The sequence below is a fragment of the Camelina sativa genome, chromosome 19 (genome assembly GCF_000633955.1).
Source record: "Camelina sativa cultivar DH55 chromosome 19, Cs, whole genome shotgun sequence".
Classification (NCBI taxonomy): Eukaryota; Viridiplantae; Streptophyta; class Magnoliopsida; order Brassicales; family Brassicaceae; genus Camelina; species Camelina sativa.
Genome location: NC_025703.1, coordinates 11,627,362 through 11,639,468, shown reverse-complemented (window position 1 = coordinate 11,639,468; position 12,107 = coordinate 11,627,362). Strand labels below are relative to the sequence as shown.

Genomic DNA, 12,107 nt, shown 5'->3' with positions numbered 1-12,107 from the left:
TTATGCATCGGTTTACCAAGTTTGAAAACTGTAATTTCTGATCGTTAAAATTGACTTGTGTCACGATCTGATGAGTTACTAACTTTGATATTTAATCGTTAAAACTGACACATGTCACGATCTGGTGAACTTTTAAATTTGATCTATGATCGTTAAAACTAACATGTGTCACGATCTGATGAGTTACTAACTTTGAGAACCAAGCTTTATATAATAAGATATATATATATATATATATTATTTTAAAAAAAATCATTTAAAAATATCTTAACACATACATGATTACATTTCTCCTCTTTTATTCCAAGAAGAAATGTATATTTCACCTATGTTAGTTAAAACTTAAAAGGGGACTAAATCTTATCTATATAGGCAACTATAGGAAATTGACCAGAACTTTTGAAGGAAAATATATATATCAGATTTTTTTCTTTACTTTACTTTCTTTAATTGCTTTTTCCATCTATTTTAGTTTTGTAAAATTAGACAATATATATGAGTCTATGACACATGTCGCTCCACGCCATCTTCATTTCCAAATCTTTTGAATTAGACAAAAAAATGTTTTAACTCTTTTAATACGATGGTGTGGTTCCAATCAAACACACATCTATCTATTCACAAAGATCCAGAATCTGTACCTCTCCACTCCATAGCCATGGATTCAAAAGTGTGTTCATTGTTGCCTTTTGAATTGCTGGAAGAGATACTTTGTAAGGTTCCAACTAAGTCTCTTATACGACTCAAGTTAACGTGCAAACAATGGCTCGCTCTGTTCAAAGACAAGAGATTCATTTACAAGCACTTAGCTCTCCTCCAGGAACATATCATACGGACCAATCATATTCATATGGTTAGGATCATCAACCCGGTAAATGGAGCTATCTCATCTTTATCACTTCCACACGAGTTTGAGCTTAAATCTGAGATTCATGCTATGATTCACTGCGATGGATTAATGCTGTGCATCCTAGAAGTGGGTCCGGTTGCATTGTGGAACCCATGTTTGCAAAAGGTTAGATGGATCAAGCCCCTGATCAGTTCTTACCCTGGTTGTTATATCTATGGCATTGGATACGACGGTTTGTCTCGGGATGGGTACAAATTCTTGAGGTTTGTGAATGGTGTTTTTACCACTAACGAGTACTCAAACACAGGGTTGGACAAACCAGAGGTCTACATCTACGACTTCAAGTTGGATTCTTGGAAAATTATTAAAGTTTCTTTGGATTGGCATGTGGTTTCGCGTTGTAGAAGTGTGTCCCTCGAAGGATACATGTATTGGGTTGCTAAATGGAATCGTAAACGCGACATGTTCATCCAATGTTTCAACTTCTCCACAGAGACATTCGAGCCCTTGTGCAGTCTTCCCTTTGATTATGGTGAAGATGATGTTGTAGATTTATCAGGTTTCAAAGGAGACAATCTTTCTTTGTTACACCAAAGCAAAGAGACATCAAAGATTGAGGTATGGGTTACAAACAAGGTCAAGAACGGGGCGAGCACCTCATGGACCAAGTTCTTTAGTGTGACTGATCATCTCCTGGTATTGAGATCTGTTGACAATTTTGCTAATCCGGTGCATTTCATTGATAAGAATAATAAGATCGTAGTATGTTGTGAGGAACTAGTGGCAGATAGGAATAACGTAGCAGTCAACATTTACCTAATTGGAGAAGGTGAGATCATAAGACAAGCTGAGATAGAGCGACATCAACGGGGTTTTAGTTGGCCTTTTGTCTCCGGCTATGCATATCTTCCAAGTCTTGTTCCGGTTCCAACATAGGAGGATCATCATAAACCGAATAAAACATTTACATAAGGTTGTTTTTTGATCTTTGTTTTCATTATTAAAATAAAATTTCCCAACATGTTATAAATTGGTCATGTGAGTTTATTATTAACGTAAAACCGATTTCTTTGATATTCGGTTCATAAACCATGAATTTAATAATAAAAGACTTGATGTTTTTGTTTTGTACGTACTTCTGCCTCACTGAGGCCCGATGCAAATATATTGGTGTGTATTAGTATCAACCATGTGCTTGGTTTCTTGGCCAAAAAAAATAGAAAACAAGAAAGCATAATACATTCTTTAGGATATTAGTGTCAGTGCAACCAAACTTGCATAAGGTTTTTAAAACGCTTATTAAACTGATCGTGCAGTGATGGAATTTCAGAAGGCAGCACATGGGTCTGGTTGGGGTGCAGATTATTCCGCTGTCTCCATATTGCGTAGATGACTGACTGGCAAACCAATTGGCGAAGGGTTGACGGCGACCTTTCAGTGCCGTTATTCATCCAATAGACCAATTGATGCCATGAGCCAAGGCTGGTAGATGGCAGGTCCAATTTCCTACTTACAGAGTGCCAAAGGAAATGGACGAAGTAGGTGATCTCGGGTTCCGGTTGTATGGAGCAGAGACCACATGCAGAGTTAATATTCATTCCCCACCTGACCAGTCTTGTCTTTGTAGGAAGGCGATCCAGATTAGCAATCCACATATGAAATGCATGCTTCAGCGTAGCCCCTTTGAACCAAACAGTCTGATGCCAGTTGACAACCTCTACTCATGGTCTCAGAGCCTTCCAGGTTCGTGATGACGAGAAGCCATTACATTTTTTATTATCCATTGTCCACGTATATGAATCCGGTCTTAGAGAAGCATTTGGTTTTCTTATGGTGGTTAGGTGGACATGGAGTTGGAGGGCCTGCTCAGAATGTGGGTCAGCAAGCTTCCATCCAGCTGCATCACAAGCATTTGCCACTGTGGCTTGTAGAGGAATCCTTAAGTCTCTAGGGCCTTGATTACTGATATATTTGATTAGCGGACCAAAAGGGGTCCAGTTGTCAAACCATAAACTTGATATTCTTCCATTTCCGATCTTGCACATAATAAATCTTTCAGCCAAGATTCTCAACCTTAGGAGACACTTCCAGTTTCAAGAGTCTGAGACTGTTTCTGATTGATCCCAGAAGCTTGTTACCTTGCTAAAGTTGTGGAATTTGTGTCAGGCGACCCACAACAAGTCATTTCCGGAGAAAAACCACAACATCCTAGACATAAAGCTCTATTCCAAGTAGCAAACCTTCTAAGACCAAGCCCTCCTTCAGATCTAGGGAGGCAAACTTGGGACCAAGCTATCTTTGTGATTCCTTTTTTATCAGTTTTGCCCGACCATAGGAAATGGGAGCAAAGAGACTCAATTTTCCTAATGCAGCCCAACCGAAGGATGAATGTGGAGATCCAGAAGTTAACAAGGCCTGAGATTTGTGAAGTAATCAACTGAACTCTACCAACGAAGGAGAGTGATTTGGTTGCCCAATGTTGAATTTGGCTTTGAGTTTCTCGATTAGAGGTGCGTACTCTGCAACTTTTAGCTTCCTGCTCATCAAAGGCAATCCCAAATATCTGATAGGCAACAATCCAGACGTGAAACCGTAGCTTGCCAAGGCATTGACTTCGACTTGAGTCAGACCCGCATGCAAGATCTGAGTTTTTTCTCTGTTCATGTGTAGGCCAGACCATCTTGCAAAATCCTCCAACGTTTCATAGATACCGTGCAAAGACGAGTTGTCCCCATCAAAGAAGATCATCACGTCGTCGACAAACATTAAGTGGGAGATTTCCACTTCTGAGGTTCTAGGATGATAAGAGATGTATCCTGATGTGTACCTTGACCAAAGCAGACCCGAGAACACCTCCATGGCAAGCACGAACATGTATGGTGACATTGCGTCTCCTTGTCTCAAACCCTTTGTGCTCTTAAAAAAACCTCCTGTGTTGCCATTCACTATGACTGAGAAGCTAGCTGTGGATAAGCATTCTTGGATCCATCCAATGAATTTCTCTGGAAAGTTAACAGCTCTAAGGGTAGAGATAATGAAGTCCCATCTAATTGACTCAAATACCATTCTCAGGTTGACCTTCAGCATTGCGCTTGGGGGTTCAGTTTTCTTGTTGTACCCATGTACAATCTCAGTTGCGAGTAAGACATTCACCAACAACAAGCGGCCTGGCATGAAAGCAAATTGAGCATGGCTTATTACCGAAGGCAAGATGGCCTTGAGTCTTCCAGCCAATAAATTTGAGATGACTTTGTAGACTGTATTCATATAAGAAATTAGATGTAAGTCTGAGACAAAGGAGGCGTTAGGGATTTTGGGAATAAGAACCAGATTTGTTGCATTCCACTGTTTAAGTAACTGTCCTGAGGTAAAGAACTCTTCATATAAGCTAGTAAGCTACTTAAAAGGGCCATATTGTTTTTGGTTTTCTGCTATATGCACAACAATGAACAAGTACTCACAAATGTAGCATCTTGTCTTTCTAAAAAATGACTATACTCTAGCTTCAATAAGCATACCCATAGAAGAATTAAACCATCAAGAGAGCTATTAAAAAAAAAAAAAACTCACGTGTAGATATTTAGATACCAATTAGTATAAGTTTCAGCCTGAAATTCAATAATAGAAAACTTTCAATGCTTTTTCTACAGAGTTAGAGCTCTTTCACTATGATTTTAATCATACACATGCATAGTAGAAAAATCATCAGCTTTCTACAGATTTCGAGAGATTATCTTGTGTTTGAATCTGGAATTCTCCAGGTTATTTCTAAAAATATAAATTTTTTAATGATGGGTGGGTTTGCCAATTTGGTCTGTTGTCTTTTGGGCCCATTATAGATTTCACATTTTTAAAAAAGTTTTATCAAAAAAATAAGGTTCTTGCTTCTGATGTTCAGTGAGCGAGTTCGATTCCCCCCAGGAGTAAAAAAATAAAAGGAAGAACAAAAAAGCAGTTTTGTGTCTGTGAAAGCGGGCGCGTGTAACCCTTGCAACACGAACACGTTCTTCCTTCTTCTCTCTGCCTCCTTCAGAAACATGGAAGAACAACACAGCTGAGAAAGCTTCTTCCACTAACCGTTGCTTCGATTTCATCCCCTCATTGTTAATCATCGGGATGCAGCGAAACAAACCTATTCGATTCTTGTCTTCATACATTTAAAAATCTGTTTGCGTCTGAAAGAGAGTGGGGGCTGTGTTAACTTTACTCTCTGTGTGTGGTAGTAATGGGTCAGCAATTGCGTCGAGCTGTTGGTAAAATCAAAGAAGTTGAGAGATCAACACCATCTTCTACATCAAGGGTCGTCGTTGATCGGAGATCGCTTCCTACGGAGGAGCTCACCGCTGTGAAACCATCTCCGTCTACTGCAGCCGTTGATGGTGTTTCTTCTGGTATAAACCCTAAATTTTTTCGCATTTGGGTATTCTAAAGTTTTCACATTTCTCTTAAAAAGAATTAATTTTTGCAAGAAAGGTTGGGTTTTTTTTTTTTAATGTGAATTTGGGGTTTGTATTTGTTAAGATAATAAAGGGAGAAGAACGAGTGAGGAGGATAATGTTTTAGAGGAACGAGACCCAAAGTATGATACAATGCTGAACCAGATGGTTGGGAGAATAAAGGCTAAACCTGGAGGCAAAGCTGAGATGGGAGAGGTTCGTTTCCCTCTTTCCTTTTTTGTCTGTTGTTTGATTTTGATGCATTGATTCGATTGGATTCTCATCAGGACAAGTATTTGCTTTTGAATTTTTGTGATATTGATCCATCTGAGTAGCTGCATTGAAGTTAATGTCCATCCTTTTTATTGATACATAGCTTTAGAGTTTGTAGTTATGTAGCTGTTGAGAACGGTATGAGAACTCGTTTTGTTGTATAGTTCACATTTTGTGGAGTTTCTGGTGTTATTCATGTAATGGTCTTGTGACTGAGTGAGTTGAAGGTGATAAGTGGGTGAATTAGGAAGGTTGTATGAACAGTGATGAGTTGACTCCTAACTATGTTGTAGCAGTTTTGGGATTATATGTTGAAGGTTTAACTACATGCTGTTAGATGGGACTTAACATCAATATAAATTCTAGAGTAACTGTTGTATGTCGTGTAACCAGATTAGGAAATCTTTGGATATATGTATTGTGTCACTCCAATGGGATAGTTACTAAAATTAGTGGCATAAGGAAGAAGGAATCAGATTTTGTCACATTTTTTTGCTGTTGATCTTCACGCTGATAATGCTTGGTGCTGTAGATTAGGTTGAGAATAAGAAATGAAATGTGGAAATGTAGATAATAAAAAAGGGGATTATGAATTTGAAATAATCTTTGTGAGTGGTTGTAGACTTGTAGTTGCGGGTTTTGGTCTTTTCTGTGTTTTAAGTCCAAGACAAATCTATCCGTATAAACAATGTTAAGATTTGTGATATATATAGGCATCCGTAGTGGAAACATCGAAAAGACCACTCCCGAAGCTCCGGAACACAACTCCTGAATCAACAAGGTATGAGGAAAACCTAGTGCCTCAAGGAACGTTGAACATAGCACAAGTGCGACATATCATGCTTCTCTACCAGGGCAAAGCTCAAGATCACAACGGTTCAATGAGTGTGAACGAGATAGCTGAAAAGTACCGGATTGATGTCTCTCAGGTCCAGAAGATCACCCAGTTCCTCTCTTTGCCTACAGAGGTTACTGATAAGCAGAAGAAAGAATATGAATGAAGTAAAGTGGCTGTGTTCGTTCATACTTAGAACTGGTTGGTTTCTTTTGTCCTTGCCGGTTTTAGAAAGTTTTGTGCGTCGATGTGTAACACAGAACGAGAGATGACGTTGACTTCGTTTTTTTTCTTTTCTGTAAGCAATAATGTCAAACAGTGTAGCTAAGAATACAAGCTTTTGTCAATGAAGCCATGATTCTTTGAAAACAGCAGTAACACAATTTACTGATATAAATGAAAAGATTTAGTGAAAATCTACTGTTCCTAGTATGAAAGAGTTTGCATTATTGGGGTCTGTTCAAACAGTGGGGAATCTTATACGACTTACTCAATAGCAAAAAAAGAATAAGATTTACAAGTTCATGTCAAATTTGTCTCAAACCAATCGGATGCAAGTTCATAGGCTACAAATGTTACAGCACCAGCAGGTGCGGCTTTAATGGTCGATGGAACAATGCCTTTATAAAGACCGTGCCAACCTTCTGTTCTTAATATCTGCCCTAAAGCATCAAACATGTTCTTGTAAGCATTTATCTCTACTCGGGCTCCATATTTCGGGTCTCGTTGCAGACCTTCGACCTGCAGCACAAACATTCTCAGATTAAACCTTGATTATTAAATGCATTCAGAAAATAGTAACTACAAAACAAACGGAAGTTAATAACAAGATACTAACCTGAAATCTTTTCTTGACAACATCGAGTGGATGACAAACAAGTTTAGAAATGGTACCAGCAGCTAAACCGCAAAGGAAGAGCTGAAAGCTCGAAAGGCTATTATTTTGATTATCAGAGCCTGAAGAAGAAGATCTGTGCCGCTGATTATAGACCTAAAGCAAAATGAATACCATCAGTGAGATGCGAAGTCCAAAATGCAGCTCAAAGATGAGATGTTTAGTCCAAATAGAGCTTAAAGATAATCTGGTGTACAGAATACAGTGAATAGAACTATTTGTGGTGGAGGCAAAGGTGTATATCTATGGAGTTGTATACTCCAAAGGAAACAAAGACTGAAAACGTTCATGAAGCTATGGCTTACCATACTCCACCGTTTAAATGTGTCATAAGTGCCAAACTGCAGACCAGCATAAGGAATGATCTCGATCAAAGTTGGGGACAATCCTGCATACAACCCTTTGATTCCACGAGTTTGCACTATACTCATAAATGCTGATCTCATATTTGGATATACCTACCCAAAAGAAATTTGATTTAACAATCTTCAAGAATTGATACTAACTCAAGTACGATACATGAGTAAAATAATCAAACTTTTTATAAAATTTCAGAGAGAGCAGAGAGGATAACTTTCTTAGAAATGATTATTTATGTTAACAAATTCTCAAAAATTTTCATTTTCCTTTCTTTCTCCAAGTATATCATTGACTTTGAAGGAATAAAAGTTACAGAGAAGAGAGAACCCACAATAATGTCATCACATACTTTTACAGAAGAAATATCGTACCTTTGGCTCACCCTGTGAAGCCAATACAGTCCGCAATAGGTCAAAGGGATATGATCCGACTGTCGCTGCACACCCTGCTAGTGCTCCACTGATGTAAGAAAGATAAGGGCTCAGTTGAGCATGATTTTCTGCAGAACACCAGAAATTAGAATTCCAAAAACAGCATGCTAAAGTTTCTCTCTTAATTATTTCTGAAACATTGTGAAATGGATATTTCTTGTAAGACTATTGTAACATGTAGATGAATAGTAAAACCAAGTCATCTTGCCCAAAACAGCTCCTTCAAAGGAGTTAAATTACATGAAACTCAGAACATACAAGTACAAGAACCACATCATATATATACTGCAAGTCATTATTTTCACGGGATTACATACAAATAAGGATCCACTAACAGATCCAGTAAAAGTTAGTGATGTACCAGCCTTTGATGAACCAGCGGCAAAAGACTTCACCTTATGTAGAACTGCAAATTGTATAGATGTATATGGCACAACCATAAGTAAAGCTGGGACATTTCCCCGCCAAAAACCCTGCCAGAAGCAACTTTAATTAAAATTCAGAGTGTCTGTAAGCCATGAGTATGATGAAAACAATCTCTGATGAAGTCTAAGAAAACCATTTGTGTGGGTTTATTGAATCGGTGACAACATGATTACAAGAAAATACAACAGCTTACACCTTCAGAAGAACTATGTCTAATGATATCAGCTTAGAAGACTTACCGATAAACCTTCCTCTCTAAATATTTCCTTCGCTGTTCGAAACAACCCATTATACTTTGGTTTCACTGGAGATTCATTTTTAGTCAGAGCCCATGAAACTGTAGGCTCCAACTGAACCTGAAAATTACAACAGTTTCACTTCATTGACCAATGACCATCCTATTGCTCTTAATTTCTCAAAACCAAAGACTTTTGACATGTTAAACTTATGCAAGCAAACTCTAATATAATCTATGCTCCTCTTTTTTTTATAGTCACAAAACATATGTGCTGATGTGCATAATCTAAGCCCACAAAAGCCAATGAACTAGACTCTTTAACTTACCTGAAATCTAATCTTGATAACGTCAAGAGGAGAGGTCACCATCCGTGAAATGGCACCAGCAACAGCACCAGCGGACGCATCAATCACAGCACGTTTTATCTGTCCAGGCTCCTCTAACTCTGTACCACTCATGATCTCAAGCTCCTTGCAGTTACCTTCTTACCTAAGATCATTGAATCAATCAACATCAAGAAGATGGCTATACACATATCAATTGTCAAAAACATATAAACAGTTGTAGAATTCATTACATATCCTCTAAAGCTGAGTCTATCATGCCTAAAACAGAGGAATTAGAAACTAGTGTTTGATCATATGTGGAATTCAACTTATAAAGGTTTAGAATCAGTGAATATTACGATAAAACTTATCGGAAGACAATAAAAACTCAACCTTTATTGTAATTCTCCGGCGAAACTATGTGAGGGAATTACAATGTAGAGAAATCGATTATGAAAGGTGAAATTTTTTGGGAAACCGGAAAGAAGTATTCGTTGTGACTATATCAGGTAAATGAAAGAAGAGGAGCAAACAGGGAGGGATATATACAAGAAACTAGCCACCATGAGAGAGCTTATCCGAAGCTTTTAGAATTTAGAGTAAAAAAAACAGAGGACTCTGTTCTGTTACCGCCATTGATTGATAGGGATCTCAGAACATGTTAGCTCTGAAGAGGAAGAAGAAGAACAATCCGTGAGCTACCAATTAAAAAAAAAAAACAAAATTCATTAATTTAACAAAGAAAAACAAAACAGCGTCTATCTATTCTAATCTATTAAGAAAGCAATAACACTAAAATAAAATAAAAAGGAAAACTTTAAAATTTGTGGTTCTACAAAACGTTGTAAAAGCATGGACCTTGCAAATTTGCTTTAAGCGTCATCAACTTCCAACAACAACAAGTGGAATGTATTCTCTCCTTGAGCATTATATTTGACGATATGAATATGAATAAAGACGTAACCAAGGTCTTATGTACATCTGTTACGAACTCTTGTATATAAACATAACTACATAAGGAGGTATTGAAACACAAACAAACTGGTAGGCACATAGTCGAAGTGCGTGAAAGATCTTATTTGCCATTACACACGTACAATGACAATTTCTAGAGTTCAGTTTTTTTTTGTATAGCTCATTTTCATTAGAAAGGTAAGATAATTCACTAGGAACTGGGCTTGACATGGACTCCAACTTGGTGTTGGTGAATTAAGTCAGCACCCGCTTTGCCATGGAACCCAATGTTCCTGTGGCCGTCTTCTATGTGTAGGACGCTTTTGGCACTTTCAAGTCCAAAAGGTGGAGAGGTTCGCTCGTCCACAAGGAGGAGATGTTTACCTTCATTTCCAAATATGTTGTCGTAGTTGATCTCCACCGATGTTATATATTCGTTTGGATATTGTTGCACGAACTGGAAAATTTTTTTGACTCGTATGGAGAAAGAATCTGCAAAATGGCTATCTGAATCCCTCAAACCGGGCTTGAAACCAACTAAGTCGAAGCTCAACGAGGAGCTTTGAGTAGAGTTTCGAGTACAATAAAAGAATCTTATGTTGTGTACTTTCTTATGCAATGTAAATAAGAGATGTTCTGAATAAAGAAATGGGTTACTATATACCCAAACATATGTATGTAATATACTATTATGTACAGTGTTGCCTCTAAATCCGAAATCCAAAGGCTTTATTTATGTGTGAAAGACAACATATTCTTCTATTTACATAGTGATGCAAGAACTCGACGAGGAGGATCAAACGGTCTTCGAGAGTGAAGAACCGCCCAGTTATCTATAAGCAGCACATCTCCTCTCTGCCACGGGACAGCAACACATTCCTCTTCAAGGACTCTAAGACAGTCGTGTACTATATCCGCAGGTAAAGGCTTTCCATCCCCAAAAGTCACTGCTTTCGTTGGATCATTCCGCTTATCCTCCCAGCCTGTATAAGCAGCTACCATGCTGTTGAACCATACTTTACGGTTTCTCGACTCATCGTATTTGATACCCGGGATTGGACCCATTACCGTCTTGGCTCCATCCTCAGTCCATTCCAGTTTCAATCCCAAATTAGCTGCCCTGTTTAAAAAAAACATACACTCTGAGAAATCTACAACTGATGATGAGCTATAATCCCACTAACTCAGATGATGATGTAAGTACCTTTGCTCAGCAAGGTTCTTGTCTTGTGTCAAGAATGTGGATTTCCAACCACGGCCAATGGGGGATGATGGATCATCATCTTCTCCTAAAACCCTAACATAGAGCAAACCATGTTCCTCCAATCTCTGAACAAACTCAGGATGTTTATCTTTCATCCTCTCATACACAACATGACTCAGCACAATTGGAGTCTCTCCTCCACACTTGGGCTCTACCTCACAGTAAAAGAACAACTTTGATGGAAACTCAGGTACCTTAATCAAACCACCATCAAATTCCTTAAAGCTCAAACCTTTAGATGTAAATCAGATTACCCAAATCAAAACTTGAGATACAAGTTTACATATACCTGAGCCATCTCATGGTGAAAAGGGATCTTTTGATCAGGAGGAGACTCATTAGCCGTAAAGACACGACCGACGACGCTACTGCGAGGAGCAGCGCCTCCGACGTAAGGAAGCTCATCGAAACCGAAAGCCTCGACGACGTCGTTGAAATCCACGGCGGAATTCACCGGGAAACCTCTGAACAGTACTGCTCCGGATCCGAGCAAGAGCGAATCGAGGTAAGGTTTCTGATTCTTGATACACTGAGTGAAGAGTGGGAGAGATAGAGCATGAATCGGAATCGACGAAGAAGACGGTGGTGATATCACCGCCGGGAATGGTTTGGATTCGTATTGCTTCTGCTCTGCGATTCGTGTTTCCAACAACAACAACGGATCCGCCATTTTGTTTTTGCTGCCTTTTCCTCAATTGTTTTCTAATTTTAAGCTTTGTTCAGTAAGCTGCATAATAAAATTTTACAAAATAAAAAAAATTATATGATTGGATATATTTTGAAAAATTACAAAGTATAATATTACCATATATCATAAAT

General features: G+C 38.4%; 4 protein-coding genes across 6 annotated transcripts in view; 2 read left to right on the top strand and 2 right to left on the bottom strand.

Annotated features, from left to right (window-relative positions):
• LOC104767712 (F-box/WD-40 repeat-containing protein 1-like) lies at nucleotides 628–3,018 on the top strand. The gene is made up of 3 exons (XM_010491699.2): nucleotides 628–1,823; nucleotides 2,167–2,593; nucleotides 2,692–3,018. Exon 1 carries the CDS (start codon nucleotides 659–661, stop codon nucleotides 1,784–1,786), a length of 1,128 nt encoding a protein of 375 aa, XP_010490001.2. The 5' UTR covers nucleotides 628–658; the 3' UTR covers nucleotides 1,787–1,823; nucleotides 2,167–2,593; nucleotides 2,692–3,018.
• On the top strand, nucleotides 4,795–6,763 carry LOC104766036. Its single transcript, XM_010489852.2, has 3 exons — nucleotides 4,795–5,241; nucleotides 5,372–5,502; nucleotides 6,273–6,763. The coding sequence occupies exons 1-3, from the start codon at nucleotides 5,076–5,078 to the stop codon at nucleotides 6,558–6,560; spliced, it is 585 nt and encodes a 194-aa protein (XP_010488154.1). The 5' UTR covers nucleotides 4,795–5,075; the 3' UTR covers nucleotides 6,561–6,763.
• Nucleotides 6,822–9,911, bottom strand: LOC104766035 (mitochondrial thiamine pyrophosphate carrier-like). 2 transcript variants are annotated; one of them, XM_010489851.2, is made up of 8 exons: nucleotides 9,620–9,911; nucleotides 9,071–9,233; nucleotides 8,746–8,862; nucleotides 8,442–8,553; nucleotides 8,021–8,148; nucleotides 7,595–7,747; nucleotides 7,233–7,385; nucleotides 6,822–7,135 (listed from the first exon to the last, which is right to left on the bottom strand). In XM_010489851.2, exons 2-8 carry the CDS (start codon nucleotides 9,200–9,202, stop codon nucleotides 6,917–6,919), a joined length of 1,014 nt encoding a protein of 337 aa, XP_010488153.1. In that variant the 5' UTR covers nucleotides 9,203–9,233; nucleotides 9,620–9,911; the 3' UTR covers nucleotides 6,822–6,916. The 2 variants fall into 2 exon arrangements, with proteins under 2 accessions (XP_010488153.1, XP_010488151.1); XM_010489849.2 differs by having other exon boundaries at nucleotides 9,464–9,910.
• The window catches only part of LOC104766034 (clavaminate synthase-like protein At3g21360), a 3,873-nt gene continuing 2,374 nt past the window's right edge, over nucleotides 10,609–12,107 (bottom strand). The window contains exons 1-3 of one of the 2 annotated variants that reach the window (XM_010489848.2): nucleotides 11,578–12,000; nucleotides 11,229–11,482; nucleotides 10,609–11,144 (exon numbers count right to left, since the gene is read on the bottom strand). In XM_010489848.2, coding sequence (XP_010488150.1) covers nucleotides 10,784–11,144; nucleotides 11,229–11,482; nucleotides 11,578–11,958 — 996 coding nt within the window. In that variant the 5' untranslated portion in view covers nucleotides 11,959–12,000 and the 3' untranslated portion in view covers nucleotides 10,609–10,783. Of the gene's footprint in view, nucleotides 11,145–11,228; nucleotides 11,483–11,577; nucleotides 12,001–12,107 lie in introns of those variants that run through there. The other variant, XM_019240612.1, reaches the window with a different exon arrangement.